General features: G+C 39.1%; 1 protein-coding gene across 14 annotated transcripts in view; it reads left to right on the top strand.

Moving 5' to 3' along the window:
• The window catches only part of DOCK10 (dedicator of cytokinesis 10), a 262,830-nt gene that overhangs the window by 151,831 nt on the left and 87,349 nt on the right, over positions 1 to 23,650 (top strand). For all 14 annotated transcript variants that reach the window (XM_032354991.1, XM_032354984.1, XM_032354985.1 and 11 more), the window contains exons 5-12: positions 2,854 to 2,926; positions 3,206 to 3,328; positions 3,583 to 3,717; positions 14,505 to 14,688; positions 15,985 to 16,070; positions 16,338 to 16,421; positions 16,546 to 16,701; positions 23,338 to 23,559. In XM_032354991.1, the coding sequence (XP_032210882.1) occupies positions 2,854 to 2,926; positions 3,206 to 3,328; positions 3,583 to 3,717; positions 14,505 to 14,688; positions 15,985 to 16,070; positions 16,338 to 16,421; positions 16,546 to 16,701; positions 23,338 to 23,559 (1,063 nt within the window). The remainder of the gene's footprint in view (positions 1 to 2,853; positions 2,927 to 3,205; positions 3,329 to 3,582; positions 3,718 to 14,504; positions 14,689 to 15,984; positions 16,071 to 16,337; positions 16,422 to 16,545; positions 16,702 to 23,337; positions 23,560 to 23,650) is intronic.

Raw genomic sequence — 23,650 nt, 5'->3', positions numbered from 1 at the left:
TGTGGAGTTCTGGCATTTGTTTACAAATGTCTGATTACACACATATATAATTTAATAAAAAGCAGTATGCTGTTTAGTACATATTTAGACTTCAGTACAAACGTTCTGTTATCTTAGAAATTTTTGAGCTTTTTCGAACTTGCAGATAAGTCATGGAGGAAGAATGTTATGTATGTACGAATATGTTTCTGGAATTTGGAGTAATGCACACCCATTTGAGTAAAGTTAATATACATCAATGAACAGACATTTATTACTTGCTTACCATGTGCCAGAAACTAGGGTGGAGATAATCTTAGAATACACATTCCCTACCACCGTTCTTTCAAGTTCTGGCTTTTAAATAAGCCTGTTACCATTTACAACTACTTACCTATGGGCTTTGGAATTTTATATCAAGACTGCACAACCCACACAAAATAGATAAATAAATCAGGACTAGGGCTGAAGGAAGACCCCAGATAACATCTTTAATACCCAATACCAACGACTATATACCCCAGAATAGCTTTACTTTTCTTGGTTATTCATTTTGGTAGCAAGTAACTTACATTAATTTGAATTTATGAGATAAATTCACAATAGTAATAAGACCATTTTTAGAAACCTGTTTAACACATTAGAGGTGCATCTTAGGATATCAATCGCCAAAAAATGTGTTTTAGCATCACCAAAATGCCTTCAAAGAACAGTTTTAAATGCTACCATTTTGCATTCTTTCACTATGTCATCTCCTTGGTTACCTTGCCTATTATGATGCAATCAGCAAATGTGTATTGAGCTTCTCTACAGAAGGAAAAGACAAAGCTGGGGGAGGTGTAGGTGGAACTTCAGTGAAGGCCCTGGCTTTAAGAAATATGTCATCTGCCTGCTTCCTCCTCTCTCTCTGCCTGCCTCTCTGCCTCTACTTGTGATCTCTGTCAAATAAATAAATAAAAATCTTTAAAAAAAAAGAAACATGTCATCTGGCATGCCTTGGTGGTTCAGTCCATTCAGAGTCCAGCTGTTGGTTTTGGCTCAGGTCCTGATCTCAGGGTCTTGATCTCAAGGTCATGAGATCTAGCCCCGTGTAGGGCTCCAAGCTCAGTGGGGAGTCTGTTTGAGCTCCTCTCTCCCTCTCTCCCTCCGTCCCTCCCAATCATGCGCTTTCAACTCTCTCTCTAAATTAAATAAATCTTTTTTTTAAAAAAAGCAGAAACATGTAATCTGGTGGAGGGTAAGACAGGTATGCAAGTAACAGATTTGGGTAAGCATCACAACAGATGTGTGTCTGGCATCTACAGGAAGAGAGTCCTCATTTGTAGAGTCTAGGATGCCATTGTGGAAACTACTTTGGGGGCATGAACACTTTTTAGACTACAGTGGAATATTATTTAGCCTTAAAAAGGAATGAAATCCTAATACATGCCATAACATGAGTGAACCTTGAAAACATTTTACAGTGAGTGAAATAAGCCAGACATATACTGACACATATGGGATGATTCCACTTGCATCGTGTACCCAGAGTAGTCAAATACATAGAGACAGAAAGTAGAACAGTAGTTACCAGGGGTGGGGGAAGGGAGAGATGCAGAGCTGTTGCTTAACAGATACAGTATCACTTTGGGAATGAGAAAGGTTTACAGATGGGCTGTGGTGAGGATGGTAACAATAATGTGAATGTACTTAGTGCCACTGAACTGGACACTAAACATAGTTAAAATCGTAATTTTCCTATTCTGTACTTTTTACCACACTTGGAAAAAATTCTCTTGTCAGGGAGAGAGACTGTGGCTCTGATCTCAGGCTTTTCCATTTTTAATAATGAGGTCAGTGTTCTTTCTTTGCTCCACCTTGCCCAGCTGTGAGCCGGGAACGGGCATGTTCAGGTCTTTCCCAGGGAAGGTAAAGAATATTTTGGACCCATCTGAAGGCGTTGAATCCCTGTGTGAATCCAGTCTGGTAATTTTATGCATGCTTTAATAAAGACTCATTGGTCATGCCCCTTTCTATATAGAATACCATCAACATAGGAAAATATTTGTGATAGGAATAACTGAATGAGCACCCTGGGATTTTTTTCTCAATAGATTCTGAGGTTGCTTCTACACAATATAAATCACCCTGAAAAACAGAAGTGTTCCACGCAAATTCTGCATGTAGGGTTTTCTAGCTAGGTGTCAAGGAGCGCCTGAACCTTGCATACTGTTGATCACCCCTTCATTCAGCCCTGAGTTGTGAAATACAATCAAGCCAAGGGAAGTTTATTTTTGTCCTGTTTCACCATTTATAGTACCAGGTGCACACTCTTGCTGCTGTGGGCTGGTCAGCCTTCCAGTGCTGCCAAGGAAATGCACCAAGGAAATGAACACAATTGTATTCACAGTTGTGAACGCAATTCCACGAGGTTAGGTGAGGGTGTTCTTTGGTGGAGACTTCGGTTAGGAGAACAGCGCACCCTAGTGGCCGGAGCACAGACTGGTTCTCAGGAACGTGGTTTTTCAAATGTTCATCTCCATATCCTTAAGAGGTACCCTTATACTTCATATTCCACTGCAGAATGTGGACGAAGAAAAATAGAAACCACTAAACCTTTAAAACTGTCCTGCTTTCCTTCGTCTCCTTCGAGAAGATATGTGTCAATCTGAATAAATATTAACTCCGTGGTTTGAAAATAAGAGGTTTCTTTGCCTGAAATAAGATGTAATGGTGTAGGGGAACGTTAATACTTCCAAAGGAAATAGGACCCTCACTTGATTACGTTATTTTACATAAAAAGCGCAAGAGTTGTTACCCAGGGAATAGTGGAAAACGAAAGCCATGTCTCAAATGACCAATCAGAAACTGTTTTTTGTTTGTTTTTCATACCAGAGCAGAATACAAACCAGAGAAACTTCCTTCACATTCCTTTGAGGTTGACCATGAAGATGCTGATAAGGATGAAGTAAGTACATTGTTGAAAGTGAAATGTTTAAAATGGGAGGATATTTAGTTCCTGTCTTTCACTAGAGCATTTCACATTCTGACCAGATTAACACATTCTGACCAGATTAGCCCTACTTGCATAAGGACTTTTCGTCCAAATGAGTCACATTTGTTTTGAAATGGAACAGGATTATTTAAGATGAGCCAACGAGAGAAAGAGGAGGTTCATTTTTAAGTGCAGGGTCTAAGATCTGGGATTCACAAGATTGCGGTCATGCCAACGGTGCTTCTTCTCCAGGATACCACCTCCCACTCATCATCTAAGGGTGGTGGGGCAGCGGGAGGAACCGGAGTTTTCAAGTCTGGCTGGCTCTACAAGGGGAATTTCAACAGCACCGTGAACAATACCGTTACTGTTCGGGTAAGGAGACATCAAGACTCATCTTTGTTTCTGCCAGTTTTCTTGACACCCGCTCCTTCGGTCACAGCACAGAGGAGAGTCATTTGCATTAGGTTTATGTTTCGTGTCATATTTTATTTATGAGAAAGGAGGATGCTGTTCTCTAGAACAGTGCCCTAGAAATGTAGCCCTCCTGAAGGAATTGGAAAAATTCTAATTTCTCAAATGGCGCACGGCAATTGGCACTACCTCTGTGTATCTTTTCCTTTATTTAGTCCTTCAAAAAGCGCTACTTCCAGCTGACTCAGTTGCCAGATAACTCCTACATCATGAATTTTTACAAAGATGAAAAAATATCCAAAGAACCCAAAGGCTGCATCTTTTTGGATTCCTGTACAGGTGTGGTACAGGTGAGTGGAAATCCCTCCTCCTCCTTGGTTTTTTTCCCCCCTCTCAGGTTTTTTAATCAGAGTGCATTCATCCAGTCATCAGTCATTCATTCCATAAGAGTTTACAGAGTATCTGATATGGCCCAAGAACTGGTCTAGACCTTAGGATTCAGTGGAAATTAAGGCAGCCTCACTTTCTGCTTTCACAAAACTCACTTTCAATAAAAGAAGAAAAACAGAAAATAAGCAAAGAAAAAAATCAACAAAATGGAATCCATTGGTGAAATCTGGAATAAAGTAAATAAATAGAGCTGCGGAAAGGAGAGAGACAAATGGCAAGGTTGGAAAGCAATGTTAATGCTCCAGAAGTGAGGAAAAACATTTTCAAAGAGAAATTATTTGATCTGAAAACTAAAGAATGACTAGGGCAGCAAGTGCAAAGGTCCTGAGGCAAGAGCAAGTTTGGTGTATTCAAGATGGGGGAAATGACCACCTGTGTAGCTAACAGTGTAGAGAGCCACTAAGCTAAAGAATTCAGTAAGATAATATGTAAACCATATAGTTCACTATACTTCATAAGTACTATATTATTGGGTAATAATGAGACAGTAAATTTACAGTGTACACATACATCATCTTCCTTCTGAAAGAGGTTTCCTTCAAAGACAAGGATTATATTGATTCCCAAGAACTTAATTTCAGAAACAAGACACAGTGCTTTTAATAGACAATGCTGTTCTGTGAACTCTTGGTCTTCAAACTGTCTTTCTTAGAATTCAATGTGACGAGGACCACCGTGGCAAAGGAAAGCAGAAAAATTCCATAGACCTCATTGGGACATCTTGCTTTCATTTATTCTTTTTGCTCTGATGAAATAAGTATCCTTATTCCTTCTTGCATAAAAATTAAAGCAACCAAATGTTATAGCAAACTCTTCTTGAATTTCACAGGAAGATACTGGCTCATTGAGCTTGAGGACTGTGTTTCTGGTCCCAGGCCACTAGGAGAAGATCCTTCTCTTCCCACCAAGCCACAGGCATTCACATAGCTTGCTCCATAGCTGGGATCATGTCTTGGATTAATACCAGCGGCACTTGGATCTGCAGATGCAAAAATGGAGTTTTCTCTAGTCGCTTAGGCCTAGCCTTTTTCTGGATGGTTTATCTTTTAAAATCTGGAATTCCTCCAGAAAGTAATAATGCTGAACTTTAAAAGGAAAGAATTAATTAAGTGTTGCTGAGCACTAGGTTGGAAGTGAAAGATAATTGCATTTTAATGCAGACACCAACTTTCCATATGGAAAGGGCAATAAGGGTCTAAATGGAGGGTGAAGATCATTTTCCATTGTTGATCACAAAGGAAACTCTTTGGCTTTAGAAATATCAAGTAAAACGTTAGCAGTAGGTTAAAGATCAATGATTACATTTTATAGACATTGAACTAAAAAATTGAAAATTTAATAAATAAAATTTAAATATTTTCTTTTCTATTTTTTCCTTCAAAGCTTGCTCTAGCAAATGCGTTATCATCTTTTAGGAAGTATCACTGTGGCCCGGGCTACATATTAAGCTTGCAGAGATACATATTGATATGATATTTTTTTTCAAAGAATCCTACAACTCCATGTTGTACCTTGGTATTCAAATACCAAGTATTCAAATACCTTGGTATTCAAATACCAAGTATTCAAATACCTTGGTATTCAAATCTGACCTTCACTATAGGAACCTCTTCTCCATTTTGTCTTGGGCTGTGGTTCAGTCTCTGTTTAAGTGATGCCTTGGAGCTGGAGAGTGTCTCCTAGGAGAAAATACAGCTTGGGGTTCACACGGGTTAGCGTTCAAATCCTGGTTTCAGCATTTACTGCTGGAGGCTTTGAGTAAGTTACTCAAGCTCTGAGCTCAGGTTCCTCATCGGTAAAAAGGAAAAAGGATCTAGGAGACAGTGTGTCCTCAGCCATTCTTCCCTAGTCTTATAACTAAACTAACGTGATTTCACTCCTTGGTGAGTCACAGGTAGAAACACACCAGGTGAGTTGTGATGCAAGAGAAACTTCATTTGCAGCAAATATGAAGATAATGAGGAATAACTTACAAAGTTGTGACTCCCCAGCAAGGATGAGTGGGTTTCCTTTATTTAAGCTTAGGCTGAATGTTAGAAAGGAGAGCCTTGTCAGTGTAGAGACAGATATAAGATCATGCAAGTGTCATAAGGGAACATGCCTCTACAAACAATGTATGTTATGTAAATGACATTATGCATTATGGAACTAATACATATTATATATGTAATGCATATATTATAATTACATAAAATGTAATTACATATTACATAAATTACATAAAAATACATAAAACATAATACATATTACAATGCATAATACAATTATGTAAATATAAATATACATTTTAATATTATAATGAGGTTACTCTAGGTCACTCCAAGGTCCATCTGCACAGGTGGGGTTGGGGGGTCAAGCTCAAACTGGTCTGTGCTTTCTGGGCTCCAGGAGTTCTTCATACAGGCAGCTACTACTTGAGGAGTTGTCTTGGCTTCCATCATGGGATGCTGTGTCCTTAAGGTCTTTTGCCTGAGTTAAGAGATGCCAGAAAGAAGAGCTTAAGGAAAAATGTGGGACAAGGTCAGGGGTATGAGCAAGTGAGCAGTGAAGGTGAGATCTGGCTGGTGATAGTCTTTTCTTTAAGTATAAAGGTCACAACTTTGAGAGATAGTCACTCAACAGTGGAAAGGCCTTCCTAGAAAAACTCAATTCACCTTCCTGAAATTTCTACCTAAATATGCTTACTTATTCATTTATTTTTTGTTCATTCATTCACTCATTCAACAAATTTATTTAGTCCCTCTGACATACTAGGAACTCTGCTCAAGCATCAGGAATTTTCTGCTGAAGTCATAATCAGAGAGAGACACAGGCTCATTCCTAACTTATACAGTGTCACAAAAGCTATAAAGGGCACCTACTGTTAATTGTTCTAGGAGCACATAAGAGTAATGAACTCTTTTGGGTCAGCCAGCAGGATTCCTCAAGTAGATTTTACACATTAAAGCACAAATGAATAATCCTACTTCATTTTCCAGGAGAGAGCCATTCAAATATTTGGGAACATTCATTACATCTTTTAGAGTTCAGCTCTATACCTCCTCGTTTCTATTCCTCTTTATTAAGACCTTGTAACCTTTTGTAGGGGGAGGACCTCCAGCTTCTTTAGATCACTTTGGGAAGATAGACATCTGGGTTACTTATCCCCTTGTATCTGGATCCTGGTTCTTACATATTTGCTTATAGCTCTTTTTGACTTAGGAGTTCTTACAACTGAAAGGAAGATTCTCAATGATACACTGCAAGTTTAGTCATTGCTATCACAAGCTCTCAGGTACAAAATGTCCCTGAAGATGAAACACATACACACAAAAACACAGAACAAATGAATAATAGAATGAGTCAGACTTATTTTGTCAAGAATCATAATCCATTTCCCTTGAATAAAATAGAAAAGAGGAACAAAGACCTTACCTCAGAAGTGATACCTACCATCTGTCATTCTAAGAAAGTCCAGACTCCTAAGAGTCTTAGTAAAACAAGCCATTTTCATTTGTTTCATACCCAATCTATATCATTGTGTTCTAAGAATAGCCCTTGGAATTCTGAGAAATATATTTTAAGGGTGATGTCAAGTAGAGAAAGACTCGTAACCAGTAAATTTCTCAGAGATTTTTGGTGACGTTTATGAGTGGAAATTTTCTGGATCCTAGTTAAAAAAGAAAAAAAAATAACAGTAGTTTTCCACTGTATAAAATCATCAAACAGTAATATTAGATCTGTTTTATATGCTGTGCATTCCCAATCTGGAGCAGAACTTCCAGTTTTTGCTGCTTCCATTCTGATCTGATATGAAGGGATATTCAAGCCTCTGTGATCTTATCTTGTTCCTTCAGAGTCTTCATACTCATTCATCCACTGGCCTACCCATCCATCCACTCAAGGTCCTACAGTTATGGAAGAGAATGAATGAATAGTCCAAGAATTCCATCTGCTAGGTTTCCTACCTCAACATTAATAATGACTGATGTCACTTGACACAGGCTTAAATGGGACTGAGGCTGCCAAACACTGCTTCTTTCCTCCCAGTGCTGAATCTACCACTTGTGGATATGGATTCCAAGACAATGGCCTTGAGTCCCCTGGGTGGCTCAGTCAGTTAAGCATCCAGTTCTTGGTTCTGTGTCAGGTCATGATCCCAAGGTCATGAGATCAAGCCCTGTATAGGGCTCTGCACTTAGTGCAGAGTCTGCTTGAGATTCTCTCCCTCTCCCTCCCCTTCTGTCCCTCCCCCAACTCACACACACATGTGCTCTCTCTCTCTCTCTCTTTCTCTCTCTCAAATAAATAAATAAATAAAATCTTAATTTAAAAAAAAAAAAAAAAGACAATGGCCTCATGGGCTTAACCAAAGTCTAGAAACTCAGATCCATTCTGCAGCTCAGACAGCCCGCCACACGAGGGAAGTAGGTCAAGGTGCACACAACAGGGCACAGCGTGGACTGTGCAGATCTGGATTGGGCTCGTCCACAGAAAGGGAATCAAATTAGAAGGGAAAAATGGAGTGTACCTGCCAAGGGAAACAAATCTAGAAACTACGTATGACCTATAAACCTCCCATTAACAAAGTCAGGCTCTGCAGAACATCATTTCCGATGATAACAATAAAAACCAGAAAGACACTTGTACTTTTCTTCATCTAATATGCTATTTGACAACAGTTGATGAAACATGCATGGTTATTATCTCACTGGATTAAAATAAAACTCACGGAGCTAGAGTGGCTTTCCCAAACCACAGAGCTAGTAAATGGAAAAATTAGGTTTGAAGTAGAGGAACGTCCAAAAGCACCAAAAGATGCCCAAGGGGGCACCTGGGTGGCTCAGTCATTAGGCATCTGCCTTCGGATCAGATCAGATCAGATCCGATCTGATCTGTGGGGCTGATCATCGAGCCCCACATTGGTCTACCTGCTCAACAGAAAGTCTGCTTCTCCCACTCCTACTCCCCCCTCCTATGTTCCTTCACTTGCTGTCTCTCTCTCTCTCTCTGTGTCAAATAAATAAATAAAATCTTTAAAAAAAAAATTAGGATGCCCAAGGAAATGGTCGGTCATCCTACATCATGTGGGCATGCCTGCATACATACATCTATTTTCCTGCAAGCCACATAGACAGAAGAAACACTAAAAAGATAAGCTCATGCATCATTTTAAGCCATGAGGTTTAAATGCAGGGTTTATTTCAGCAAATATATATTGAAAATTTTGCTGTGCAAGGCATTGTGGGGAAGCCAAATATGGATCAAATGCAGCTCCTGTCTTCAAAGAGCTCCCAGCCTATGGGAGAGGATGTGCAAGAAAAGAAAAAAAAAAAAATACACACATGCAGATACAGTGAGGGACATATCTCAATAGATTCTGAAAACATATGCAAGAATATAAATTGCATGTATCATGGCATGAGGCTTTATGATGTTATATATAGTCATATACATATATGTAAAGTATGCTGTATTTCTGCTTATTTGTTTACTGGCATTCTATAACACTAGTATGCAAGTTCAGCGAGGGCAAGTGCTTTACTTGAAATTTTTTAACACTATGTCTCTGGTACATAGAAGGTGCCTAGTGCATTTTTTTGAGTGAAATTAAATAAATAAACATGCAGAGAATGGGAAAGATTCTATAAATGGTATCCACCAACCCCAGTAACCTGTATGTGACATATGTGTTTCTTTTTAAAACCGTTCTTTTCTTCCTGCAAAATTCTGCAGAAGTTGCTAGTAACACATTGGAACAACAGCATGATGGAGTATTTTGTTTGGATAACTTCCTTTGACATTTGGTTCTCCATCGCCTTTGGTGGCTCTGTTGGAGTATCTATTCTGGAACCTTTCCAGATGAATATTGCAGAAACAGTGTGCTACCACTCATGAGACACATCAGAGCGTGTTAGGGCATATTCACAGTTTCCTGTTCTTTTTTTTTTTTTTTCCTTTAAAGATTTTATTTAGTTGACAGAGATCACAAGTAGACAGAGAGGCAGGCAGAGAGACAGAGGGGGAAGCAGGCTCCCTGCTGAGCAGAGAGCCCGATGCGGGACTCAATCCCAGGACCCCGAGATCATGACCTGAGCTGAAGGCAGAGGCTTTAACCCACTGAGCCACCCAGGCGCCCCAGTTTCCTGTTCTTTATCAAGCTGTGTAGAAGGACTGTGGTGGGCTTGAGTACACAAAGTAGTTGCATCTACCACAAAGGACACTGTTTTCAGGGATGCAGGAAAACTGGGGAAAGAACAAAAAAGAACGTGAGTATCTCTGGATTACCGCTGTAATGACGTAACAGTTGCATTTTGAGATTATTAAGCTGTCTCAAGGATTTTTCTATTTTTGTCCTTTCTTTTTTGTTATTTTGTATGCCATTATCTTAGAGATCAAGGAGAGTGAGATAGGAAACCACTTAGGGCATCATAATCTTCCCCAGCATAAGCTCCTCTACATTGCAAGTAAGTAGTTCGATTTTGCCCTAAATAGAAAAAGATGATTTGGTTTTTGAGCAGCTGCAAATGGAATATTTATTTCACTAATAAAAATCTCTTTTTGAAAAACAAGGGCTTGGGGCGCCTGGGTGGTTCAATGGGTTAACCCTCTGCCTTCAGCTCAGGTCATGATCCCAGGGTCCTGGGATCGAGCCCCACTCGATCAGGCTCTCTGCTCAGTGGGGAGCCTGCTTCCACCTCTCTCTCTCTGACTGCCTCTCTGCTACTTGTGATCTCTCCCTTTGTCAAATAAATAAGTAAAATCTTTAAAAAAAAAAAAAAGAAGAAGAAGAAGAAGAAAGGAAGAAAGAAAGAAAGAAAGAAAGAAAGACAGACAACAAGGGCTTGTTAGACTTTGCTCAAATTTTTACAAAATATATTTTTTTAAGATTTTATTTATTTATTTGACAGACAGAGTTCACAAGTAGGCAGAGAGGCAGGCAGAGAGAGAGGAGGAAGCAGGCTCCCTGCTGAGCAGAGAGCCCGATGCAGGGCTAGATCCCAGGACCCTGGGATCATGACGTGAGCCGAAAGCAGAGGCTTTAACCCATTGAGCCACCCAGGCACCCCCAAAATATTTTTTAAAATATTGCTAAAGTTGGCAACCATAATCAATTCCTTTGAAATACAGAATGCCATTTAGAAAATCAAGTTCTGTCCACGTTTTGTCATGTTTTCTATCTAGAATTCTTTTAGTTCCTTGTCATCTGCATTTGAAAGCAGGTTGCAACTCAATCCATTTTAACTAATATAATTAATGTAAGCGTTTTACATAGCTTTGCATCTCCCTGTCCACATTACTTACAGCATGAGATTAATTAAGCAGATTCTTTCATGTGTTTGTTTTCAAGACAACACTGAGATTTGCTTGCATTTTGCTGTACTTAGCAATATTCTAGCCAAAGCCATGTCCTGAACTCTGAGCATTCTGACTTCTTTCTCTTCCTGTTGTTTTGTAAAGGAAAACTGTGTCTTCTTTTATACTTGCTCTCAGCCAAGTTGTCTTTGCCCTTAGACCCTCTGTGTGGGTGCAGAATGCACATAACTTTATGGACTTCCTTCATCAGAACCCCAGACACGTGTGGCAGGGTGTGTGGAGGGAGTCTGCCCACACCACCTGCGAAGACCATAGCTTCTAAGAATTGGCATTCTGGGGCACCTGGGTGGCTCAGTGGGTTAAGCCGCTGCCTTCGGCTCAGGTCATGATCTCAGGGTCCTGGGATCGAGTCCCGCATCGGGCTCTCTGCTCGGCAGGGAGCCTGCTTCCCCCTCTCTCTCTCTCTCTGCCTGCCTCTCCGACTGCTTGTGATTTCTCTCTGTCAAATAAATAAATAAAATCTTTAAAAAAAAAAAAAAAGAATTGGCATTCTGAAAGAAGCTGTCTAAATGTTTGCTTTTGCACACTAAACTCTAGAGCCATAACTGTCTTTCTGGCAACCTCCACTGTGTTTACACTACAGCCAAAATGGTCTAAAAATGCGTCTCTGGCCTTTTATCAGTCAAAGTCAGCCTGTCTTCTGCTCTTACAGAACCCAGAGGGTCCTAGGAGAATAGCAGTATTCTCATGTTGCAATAGGATTCCTGTTCTCAAGAAGAATTTTTATACCTTCATTTTATACCTCATCTTCAACACATTCACAGATCTTCCAATTTCACATTTGTGTAATTCACTCGTTGTCTCCCCTGTTCTGGCAGGGTAGAGACTGTCTGTTTTTGTCCAGCACAACCCATGAACCCGATAGACACCACTTTATGAATGAATGCTATCACAGCACTGAGCACTGAGGGTAACCAGCCAGCCTCTGCCCTTCTCCAGCTCACAGACTATTAAAAGAGCCAGCCAGCAAGTGAGTCATTACAAGGCAAAGAGATAATAATACTTGAAGATAATACAAAAAAGCATGAGCTGGAGCCAAGAGTTTGTCCTTGAAAGAATCTAGAAAGTGGCACTTAAGCTATGAAGTTCTACAGTGAGAATCACTGCTACTTTTTAAGCTAATTCTTTCTCCTTCAGGGCCTGAATTTTATTTTTTCTTGAGCCATATGTGTTCCTCCTGTCTGTTCTCAGCACGTAGAGAATCCATGACATCCCAGGCCATGACCGTTTGGTATGCCCTTGGTTTGCCAAGGAGGGGGCAGGGAAGGAGAATAGTATCTTGGCTCCTGGGTAACCTCAGTGGGTGTTAGAGTACATAGAGGTCATTTCCCTTCTCTGCCACTTGTTACCTGCAGAATCCCAAACACATTTTAATTTCTCTCCCCAAGTCGCCATATCATTCTATGTTAAATGGAATAATACAATTTGTCTCACAGAGTTGTTACAGAACTAAGTGGAATAATGGCTGTGAATGCTCAGCATGGTACCTGGCGTCTAGATGACCGATGTTTAGTAAGTGTCGTATTTGTGGTAGTAATCATGATACTGTGGAAGTGGAAGGGAACAAGCTATTTTAGGATAGTCTCTGAGAACATTGCAAAGAAGATATTAACAGAAGGTTATTAAAAATTGGTTTTTTCTTGCCATCAAGAATTGTCAAAAAGAATTTTTTACTTTGATATTTAGCCATAATCTCACAGTATGGCAATACTCTCATCTTACCATTCGTCTCCTGTTTATATTTTACTTGGTTATGTAGCCTTCACTCAGTTAAAATTGTGGGTGCCCTAATGGTTTCCTAGCAGTATGGGTAAGAGATCATTACCTGTATCAGAATTACCTGAAAGTGAATTAGAAATGAACTAGGAAAGTGCTCTTGTAATTTGCTCCTGTATTCCCTCCACTCTCAGTGGGCTTCTCCCATTGGAACAGTTCACTCTTTTGGCAGATTTCAACTTGGATGCCCCTTCCAGGGAAGAAGTAGCTACTCAGAAGTCTGAAGTAGCTACTCAACCCCTTAGCCCATTTTCATTCTCTGAACAGCACAGATCTCTGTCTTCCAGTTTGTTTATTCCTTTCATTCACTGTTCCCTACAAATGTCAGTTCCCCAAGAATAGGAACCGATCCTATTCCATTATAAAAGGCGACTATTTTGAGCCCACTTGGTCCTGAACCCTACTCTACAATAGCACAGGGTATAATGGTGAGCAAAACCGGCCCTGCCCTCTTAGATGCAGCCATGAGGGAAACACATGTTGGTCAAAACAGACAAATGAAAATGAGTTAGTATATCATTCCAAATTGGGCTAAGTGCCCTGGAAGACAAGAACCTTGTCCTAACAGAGGAATTTGGGAAGGTTTACTTGAGGAAGTATAACTTCATTTGAGATCCGAAGAGTGACTACGATTACCCTGAGTAGATGAGGGGCAAACATGGTGCTGATTGTGTGCGAGCATATGCATAGGGGAGGGGCCGCTTCAGGCCTTGTGACAGCAACACAGCTTGTGACAGGAGCACATTCAGGAACTAGAGCAAAGCCTCATGGGTTCATCACAAAAGGCAAAATAGAGATGTGAGGTTGGAGAAAAATCTGGAGATTGATGGAAAAGCCAGAGCCACAGAAGGAAATGGAGTGCCCTGTCACGTGGATATCATGTCTTTTAAAGCCATTGGACCAGATGAGAGAGAAAAGGAGTCTGAGGCAAAGCCAAGGTCAGAATTAAATGTCACCAAGTTAAGGAAGATCCAGTAGAGATGACCGAAAGTGGTGGCCAGTGAAAAAGAAAGAAAACCAGAATTGAGTGTGGTCATGAAAACCAGACACAGACGGATTTCAAGAAGGAGCAATTGGCCACCATGGTAATTCAACTGAAAAGTCAGGAAGATGCAAAGAAAGGAATGTCCCTTGGATAATATAGCAGCATAGAATTTGTTAATGACCATGACAAGTGCTGTCATGGGGTATGACAGGGCCAGAAGCCCAAATGGAGTGAGTAGTGGACAGAACACAGGAATGAAGAAGTGAAGGTAGAAACTCAAATCAACCATCTGAAGTTTAGAGTATATTCCCACAGGTAGCGGAAGAAGAAATTTTGAAGCACCATGCTCATCCAATCAACAAAAACCTAAATAAAATATCTATCTGTATAAAAAGCCGTGAAAAATAGCAAACAAAACAATTCATACCTAGCCAAATTTTTCTCTTGATCTTTATGTTACTCTCCTGCCTGGAAACGCTTTGGAAGCATGACCCCATAAAAAAAGGTCTTTCACTCTCTAAGACTTATTATCTTGTGTTTTTTCTTTCTTTCTTTCTTTTTATACCACAGAATAACAGATTAAGAAAATATGCCTTTGAATTGAAAATGAATGACCTAACCTATTTTGTGCTGGCGGCGGAAACAGAGTCAGATATGGATGAATGGATCCACACCCTGAACCGCATCCTGCAAATCAGTCCCGAGGGGCCCTCTCAGGGGAGGAGAAGCACAGAGCTTGCAGAACTGGGGCTGGGTGAGAGCAGATGCCTCCACTTCCACTTCCCTTCCTTTGTAAAGTGTGACCCGTGCATCTGCATTCATTTAAACTGCTAGTAACTGTGGTAGTTGTCAGGTCCCGCTTATCCATCCCTGAGCTATTTGCTCCAGAAAATCACCCCTAAATCTTGACTTTTAGTGAATAGTGAGGGTCACCACACACAGGTATGATTTTGAGTTTACTGGCAATGATTTGAGGATAGAAGTCATTTGTCAGCAGTATTAAAATGTACCCAAGTGTGATGGGAGGTTCATGTAGATGGGGTAGTTGTGTTTCGTAGCATTTAATTTAACTGGATTGAATTAACTAAGATGATATTATATAAAGACAAATTTGTATTACATCCTTTTAGTTGAAAGATATTTTTTAAAAAAGGAAGAAAGATATCTTTCATGAATGCTTTTTGACCATACTGAGATCAGCTTATATGTGACAGTTCCATAAAGTTTGCACAGTACTCAAGATCTTTATAAGATAAAAAAACTTTTCTTTTTCCCATCCTTATTACATCTTAAGATTCTAATTCATTCTACGCAAAGAAAAGAGAGCAAGAGAGAGGAAAGGACAGGGGATGAGAAAGGTAGAAAAACAGGTCTCTACCTGCGTCGTAGACATGTGACCTATGAAAGACAAATTTACCTTCAGAGTTGGTCGCTCCTCCCAAAGGAAAACTATTTTAAGTCCTTTTGCCCAGCACTGTGGGATGTTAGAAACCAGGGTCTCTAAATTCTAGTAATCTAAATGTCATATGAAAGAGGCATGGGGTCATGAGGAAGAAAACTGAGGTTGACTTTAACACAACTACTATATACCGTGGTGGGTGTTCTACATTCATGATTTACTTAGTAATGATCAACAAGAATATCAATGTTTACAGAATTTTAGAGAGTTTAACTAACCAAAGCTAGAATGCAAGTTTGACATTGATGGCCTGAGAGTCAGAATTATCAAAAATGTATACACGTATAAGAACATTTCAGTATGCATTGATGAGGTAAGCCATGACAACCCCAGGTATAAAGGTAGTATTAGAAGGATCAAGAGTTCTTATCGGCTCAGGATGGTGTCATGGAAAGAATCCCAAAATGACCATCAGGAGGTCTGATTTCCAGGTCCAGATCTTATAAGTGTATAGAGTCCTACAGCCAAGGCACAATGAAGGCATCTGCTCACTAATATTCACCCCGCATGCAGTTTTGATATGTCACAGCCTAGAGTAATGTATGATTAATAAGTATTACTTGGTAACTTCTCTTGGTGTATCTTTTCAAGATTCGCTGGATAATTCTATAACTTGTGAATGCACGCCAGAGGAAACAGAGTCTTCAGAAAACAGCCTACACCCAGACTTCGCAAAAGTAATAAAGCTGACATTTTGCTATGCAAATAAATTTGAATTACTTATTAGTTATTGCTTTCGTGAAAAAGATGGAAATGCTGTATTTTAAGATTTAGACTAAGACAAACAACACTTAAAAGCATGTTTTGATAAGATTTGCTGAGTGTTGATGGAGGATATTAAAACAGTGTAATAATAAGGAACAACTTCTTGGCCATGTGGATGGGGCCGAGCTGTAAGTATCTGGATACTTAGCTACCAAGAGCTAACACAGTTTTCTCCGTAGTACCTCACAGAAACTGAAGAGACTGTCAAAACAACTCGAAATATGGAGAGGCTAAATCTGTTCTCGCTGGATCCAGATATAGATGTAAGTCAGAATTCTTTCTAAGCAGATGTGAACTTGATCCACACACGTGTGTGTTATGATTAAGAATTCTTTTATTTTCTCTGATGAGTGTTTGTTGAGAAAGACCTTCAACATTTTCTTTCAGACCTTGAAACTTCAGAAAAAAGACCTTTTAGAACCTGACTCTGTGATCAAACCGTTTGAAGAAAAAGCTGCCAAGAGAATCATGATCATTTGTAAAGCTCTCAACTTAAATCTTCAGGGATGTGTTACGGAGAATGAGAATGATCCCATCACGAATGTAAGTTTCCTCCTGTTACATCCTATAAGGATCAGCCAACATCACACCCACTCTGCCCAAAATCTTTTGTTGTTGCTGATAATTCCAGGCACTGAGTTCATACCCTCTGTTCTCTGAAGGAGTATGAGTGACAGTATTTTCCACATCAGGAAAGTGCACAAATTCTGAAGTGGAGTTGTGAAAATGTTCCCATAAAACGTTCTTTTTGCTTTAAAGAAGAAGCATCAAAGGGATTTCATTTTAGGGTCCTTTCAATTAAATCACACAGTGGTTCACAGTTTCCTATGATATTATTTGTACTTGAGATGGCTTTTTTTTTTTAAAGATTTTATTTATTTATTTCACAGAGAGAGATCACACGTAGGCAGAGAGGCAGGCAGAGAGAGAGAGAGAGAGAGAGGAAAGCAGCTCCCTGCTGAGCAGAGAGCCTGATGCGGGACTCTATCCCAGGACCCTGAGATCATGACCTGAGCTGAAGGCAGTGGCCTAACCCACTGAGCCACCCAGGAGCCCCTCAAATACATAAATCTTTTTTTAAAAAAAGAAGAAAATAAAAATCGCACCTAATCCTACTATCAATAATAATCAGTGTTATTTATTGGCATGTTCCCTTTCATTATTTTGTAATGCTTTCCACTTTAATTTTTCATGAATCATCCTTTAATTGTCATCTTTCACCTTAAAGAAGAAAATTTATTTCTAGATCCATGATATGAGCCATATTTGCTTTTAGAAGACAGAACAGATACAAGTTTTCTCTGCTTATTGAGTACATGCAATCCCACACATATCTCTATATGTAGGATGCTTGTTAGTTGTGACTGTGAGTGGCTGGCAGGGGGGATAAACTCTCCCAGGAAACTTTCATACCTGCTGCCCTTGGGTGTACAGGCAACACACGAATCCTCTGAGCTTTCTTTACCCTGTGTTAGCAGGAAAATGGTACAAGCTATGGACCTCAGATTTAATGAGGAGAACCAAGGGACCTGTGCCTCTTTGGGGTCAGAATGGCCGACCTTCTCCCTGATGAGTTCTGCCATGCTGGGCAAGTGGCTTGCCCTAACCCTTGTCTTCTGTAAATAAGATAGCAGTAACTATTTCGGATGATTATTGTGAGAATTAAATGAAATAACATATGGAAAGAACTTAGATAATACTTGGTGGACAGAAAACAGTGATTGCGTATTAATTGTTATTTCAATATGTGGGAAATGGCTTTGAAATTTGTGAACACTATTTTGAGTGTTCCTTGTGAGAATCTTGTTGATAAATAAGATAAAATCGAAAAGTGTCACCAGTAAGAATCTTCCCCCAGAATGAAACTTCCTCCTATTTTATAACTGTAATTGTGCACTAGGTTTTTGGATAAATGTGATCATTCTGGAGGTCACATTTATTTATTTCTCAGCCAATACTTAATCAGTATACCTCCTGGGAGACAGACTTGTTCAAGGGACTGGGGAACAGCAGGGAACAAAATAACAAACCCTCTGCCCTCTTGAAGATCAATTCTTTTTGGAAAGAACAAACAGTATATTAAAAAAAAAAAAAAAAAAGGACAAGTCAATTTACCCAATAATCACATCTTGTTCACAGTTCTTTAAAATGAATCAGTATGACAGATGCAATACAGGGGAATGGGGAGACAAGTTCTTCTGGGTGGGGTGGTCATAAGAGGCCTCTCTCAGGAGGTGATAGTTGAACAGAGACGTAAAGGGTGAGAAGGATAAAGGGTACAGGTCAAGGAAAAATATTCAAAGTAGAAGAAAGAGTAAGTGGGAATACCCTGAAACCACTAAGTCTTAGCAAGTTCTAGGAATATGAAGCATGTGCTGAGGAGAAGAGTAAACCAGGACAATATGGGAGGAACAGTACCAAGTAAAATAATGTGAGGTACAGGCTGCAGTGAAGAATTTGGATTTATCCTGAGTGGAGGCTAGAGTGATTTAAAATACTTTCAAATGGTGTGGTTCAATTTATGTTTGGTTTTTTTTGTTTGTTTGTTTTTAAGATCCCATCAGAAAAAAAAAAAAAATGGATTAGAGGAAATACGAGTTGACTAGGGAGAGTAGATAGGAGGCTATCACCATAGTTCACTGAATGCTTTAGACTAGGACTGCAAGAAAGAAGGAGAGAAATGGACGGATTTGACTGATGTTGCATAAACTGAATCAACAGGTTTCTCTGATCCATTGGATATAAGGATAAAGGGAAAGGATGAGTCTCTGGTTTTTGCTGTGAACACTTCTATGCATGATGGTGCCATTTACTAAGAAGACAAAACTAGATGAAGAAAGATTTGGGGGATATTGGCCAAGAATTCCACTGTGGGCATGTGAGGCTGGATAGGCCTACTAGATATCCAGTAGAGATGTACATTGGGCAGATTCAAAAACAAGTTTAGAGTGCAAGGGAGTGGCCATGAATGAGACATAAACTTAGAAGTCAGTGACCTGGAGGGACATATTTGGGGATTTCTGTGTGCATAGAAAAAGGGGCAGAAACAAATATTTAACAGATGAATAGAGGAATGACCAAAGAGGCCTAAGAAGAACGGCCATTGAAATAGAAATAAACCAGAAGAGTGGGTCCTAATGCCAAGGCAGAAAGTGTCACCCGTGTGGAATGGGCTGAGGACCTGAGAGTGACAGCAAGCCAGAGAAGAGCCCAGCAGCTGTGACCACATGGAGGATGCCAAGGACTACGGTGGAGAAATTTCCATGGAATGAAAGGGTTAGGAGGAGCATCAAAACATACTTTCATTCAGGATTAAAATTAAAAAAAAAAAAATAGAAAGACTAGAAACTTGTTTCTTGAAACTACTTGGAAATATCGAGAAAACATAACCCAAATCCTACTGGCATTTAACCATCTTGTTAAATAAAAATAAACGTTCTTCGGTTTTTGGGTTTTGGTGTTTGTTTGTTTGCTTTTAACAAGGCACAATCTTAAGTGTGATTTAAAAAATCCAGTTTAGAAAGTGAAACTTGAAGATAATGCGTGTTTCTTTCCAGCGTGGGCAAATGACTCCTTCCACATGGATTCCTTTCCCTGTACTAGAACTCATATACAGAAGTGTAATGTTTGTATTTGGGCCAGTCTTGCCAGGCACAAGAACATGCCCGAGTTCAGAACCCGCATCAGAATAACCTTTTATGTCTTTAAATCCAAAGGGACAAGTTGATTTGAGATGGTTTGAATGCCCATATTGTTTTTCATTTATTTTAAAGTTGATACAAATGTTTAAAAAATTAGAAAATGACTTGGTAAAAAATAATTTCATCATCCTTATAAACAATAATACAAAAAACTAACAAAATAGCCTCACCTAAACTCCACAGTAATTTTTTATGTAATGGCATTGTCTTTAAACATTTCTGTATATTATTCAGTGACATTCTTTTGTTAATGTAGCTGTTTTTAAACTCATCATTTTTAATTCTGTGAGCGTATTTTTAAGTTAATCGAAATATTTCTCCAGGTTGCCAAAGAACCAGCTCCTGTAATTAATAAATGAGTTTCTGAAAAGACTCCCTCAAAGAACTTTTCCATGATGAGGAAACAATATTTGACAGCATGTAATCTTTTAGTCAGTCCGTTGAAAACCAAATCCAAGTTGATGGTTTCTAGTATAAAATATTTCTTTGAAAATAGCAATTGATTCCAAAAATCTGAACAAATAAACTTGCTTCACAGCAGAGTTACTTTAAAATTTTATGTTCTTCATTCTTTTAAGAAAATACAGAATTCTAAACATAAGAAGCCTATGACTTAATTTGTTAGGCTTTCAAGTGTCTGATTAAACAAATCCTTATTGAAAAGCCAGTGATTCAAAAAGTAAGATTTGACATTTAAGTTGAAAAGATGGATTGGAAGAAATAAATGAATCTCCATATGAGCTTTAATTTCTTATGGATTATCAAAGTAGGTAATTTATTTCCATTCACCAAGCAGAAATGAAAATCAAAATGCCCCAATTCATGAAAAATAATAGGTTTCTTTTTTTTTCCTTTGACCTTCAATGTGTTTTGGAGCTCCTACCTGAGTTATTTTCATGTAATTTTTGCATTTTCAACTCTTGGTAGATGACCACTATTACAAACCAAAAATTTTTCTAAACTAAATTAAAATGGTAAAATATAAAACTTTTACTTTTTAATTAGCTTATTTTTTAATAATTTTTGAATTTCATTTTATATGTGTAGTTCTGTTTCTAATAGTAAGGGACCTGGTAAGTACTGCTAATACTAAGGAATTACACTAATAGCCCTGTAATAAGCTAGCCATCTTACTGTGTTTTGAAGCATATGAGATACCTATTAAACATTCAGTACAATCCGCAGCATGAGTTTGTACAGTGATGAACATAATGTTATTTTTGTATGTAACCTGCTTGTCCACAGAACACCTGCTGGTAGGCATCCATTCAAAATTAAGTAGCATAAGCAAAAGTAAAAAATGTTTTTCGTAAGTATATTCCATTTTTAGAAGCCCATAGTTAATTATGCACAATTAAATCTATTTGCATGTTTATAATTATATGTGTGTATATGTACATATGCATGATATGCATTTAATTACATGTGCATATATTTACTTCAATCCTTGTTTCACTTAATTTCTGTTGCATTTGATGGTTGTCTAGTTGAAAATCCCTTCTTTCTTGAATCTTTCTTTGATTTCTATGATACTCTGCCTATATGAAAATTGCTGTTTGCTCTCTTTAAATCTCTCCTTCTACTCCCCAGTCTCTTTTATAAACTGCTTTCCCTTCTCCATCTCAATCCTTTGCATGCTGATATTTCCCAGGATGTCATTCTGATTCTCTTCCCTTTATCTCATGGCTAGACAAGAGCCCACATACAAAACTGTCAAGCCCAGTTTCCTTGGCTGAGCTCAAAACTCAACTATGATTGGAATGACCTGTAGATGACTCTGTACGTACCATCCAGCACTCACCTCTGTACCTTTGTCGTATATATTAGTGAATGACATTGACATCCACTTAGTTTGTTACGTACTCAAACCTAGGACTTTTCTTTTATTCATGTGTGCCCCTGTGAACACCTCTCTCCAGCCAACCAGGACACCCAGTGGACTTCTGCATCCTTTGATTGTACCTCCTTAATATTCCTCGAATGCGTCTCCTACAAATTCATCCTTTCGTGTTCTTTACGTTCTTTCATGAATTTATGGCTTTGCACATGTCATTCAACCAATCATAGATGTCCCTTCTCTTCACATTTTTACCGGAGGTCCTGGGATTAAGCCCCCCACGCCCACCTTAACTGGGAAGCTACATGCTCAGCAGCTACATGCTCAGCTGGCTACCTGATCAGCTGTGAGTTGGCTTCTCCCTCTCCCTCTGCTCCTCCCCTCCACAGCTTCCATGTGCACTTTCTCTCATTCTCTCAAATAAATAAATAAAATCTTTAAAAAAGAAAAACTCAACCAAGAAACTTCCCTCTGCTTTCCATCTTCCATTCTCTTCGCATTTTGTCTTTATTTCGCATCTTCCCTTCTCTTCTTAGCATGGCAGTGAGAGGTGGAGGGGCAGTCACACAGAGCCTTGGAGCATACAAGAACTCCACGTGATAAGGGGCAGAAAGCCATGTGAAGGCACAGAATCCTTGCACACGGTCTTGCCAGGATCTGGGACATTTGGCAGAGTGGTACAGAGCAGGCAATTAGAGAAGGCAGCTGTGATTGGGAGACTAATTACTTTGAAGCAGTAAGTAAATTGATTGAACAAATAAGGAAATAGGCCAATGATAAGAAGAGCCAAATCTTTCACTATTAAAGGAAGGGGTTACATGAAATATGAATAGGGGAAAGGCTCAAAAGAAGTCTTTGGATTTGAATTGGAAATATAAGTTTCAACATGAACTTATGAGTTTTTAATAAATATTCATGTACAGGTAGAGATAAAGCAATCATTGTAGATGTGAATGTTACATGAGGGACACATGCATGTGTATGCATGTGTTTGTAGATGTGTCTCTGTGTCCCAGTAAAAATGAGCTAATGAGCCCTGAGATCTTGGTTTCTAAATGTCACCCTCACAAAAAGGAAGCAGAGCTCTATGGAGAAATGACTGGAGCAATGAAGTATAAGATGAGCATAGAACATCTTGTTGAATAAAGAAGTGTCCCCCAGAATTATGGGGAACCACCGAAAAGACACAGGAGCTACCTCTAGCCAACGCTGGGACAATTTGAGCACTATTAGAAATAATGATAGTAAGAGATTTAAATCTGTTGAATAAAATAGTAGTAGTCCATAAGTCTATACTTGTATAAATAAATAAATAAGAAGGGAAAGCTCATCACTACGGTAGAATGCCAATGAATAAAGGGAGAAGGAATGATGGAACTAAATAACCACCATTGGTAGCCATCAGAGTTGTTGATTCTAGTGGGAGTGACCCATGGTAGATTAGGTTTGATGAGTATCAGGACATAGGAGTAGTCTTAGAATATTTCTTTAAAACTGCTGATCACTTACCACTTGATATATATTATGATATGAAAAATATTATGTAGTTTGCCTTCTGCTTTCTTAAATAAGATACTGATGGGACAACTGCAAGTATAATGATTTTATATCAAAACCACTGGCTCTTTGTTTTTCCTGCAGATTGAGCCTTTTTTTGTGAGTGTGGCACTTTATGACCTCAGAGACAGCAGGAAGATTTCTGCCGATTTTCATGTGGATCTAAATCACACTGCTGTCAGGCAGATGCTCTCAGGGTCTTCCGTGGCTTTGGAAAATGGAAACATTGACACTGTCACTCCTAGACAATCAGAAGAACCTCACATCAAAGGCTTTCCAGAGGAATGGCTGAAATTTCCAAAACAGGTTGCACTTTTGTTTACTTGTGATGGCACCAAAAATGCTTGTTTCATTGTTCTCACCAAAAGATTACATCAGTTTCTGAAATAAAAATTCC

The sequence above is a fragment of the Mustela erminea genome, chromosome 8 (genome assembly GCF_009829155.1).
Source record: "Mustela erminea isolate mMusErm1 chromosome 8, mMusErm1.Pri, whole genome shotgun sequence".
Lineage (NCBI taxonomy): Eukaryota > Metazoa > Chordata > Mammalia > Carnivora > Mustelidae > Mustela > Mustela erminea.
The sequence above is the reverse complement of the archived record's forward strand: the minus strand, read 5'-3'. Positions and strand labels throughout refer to the sequence as shown.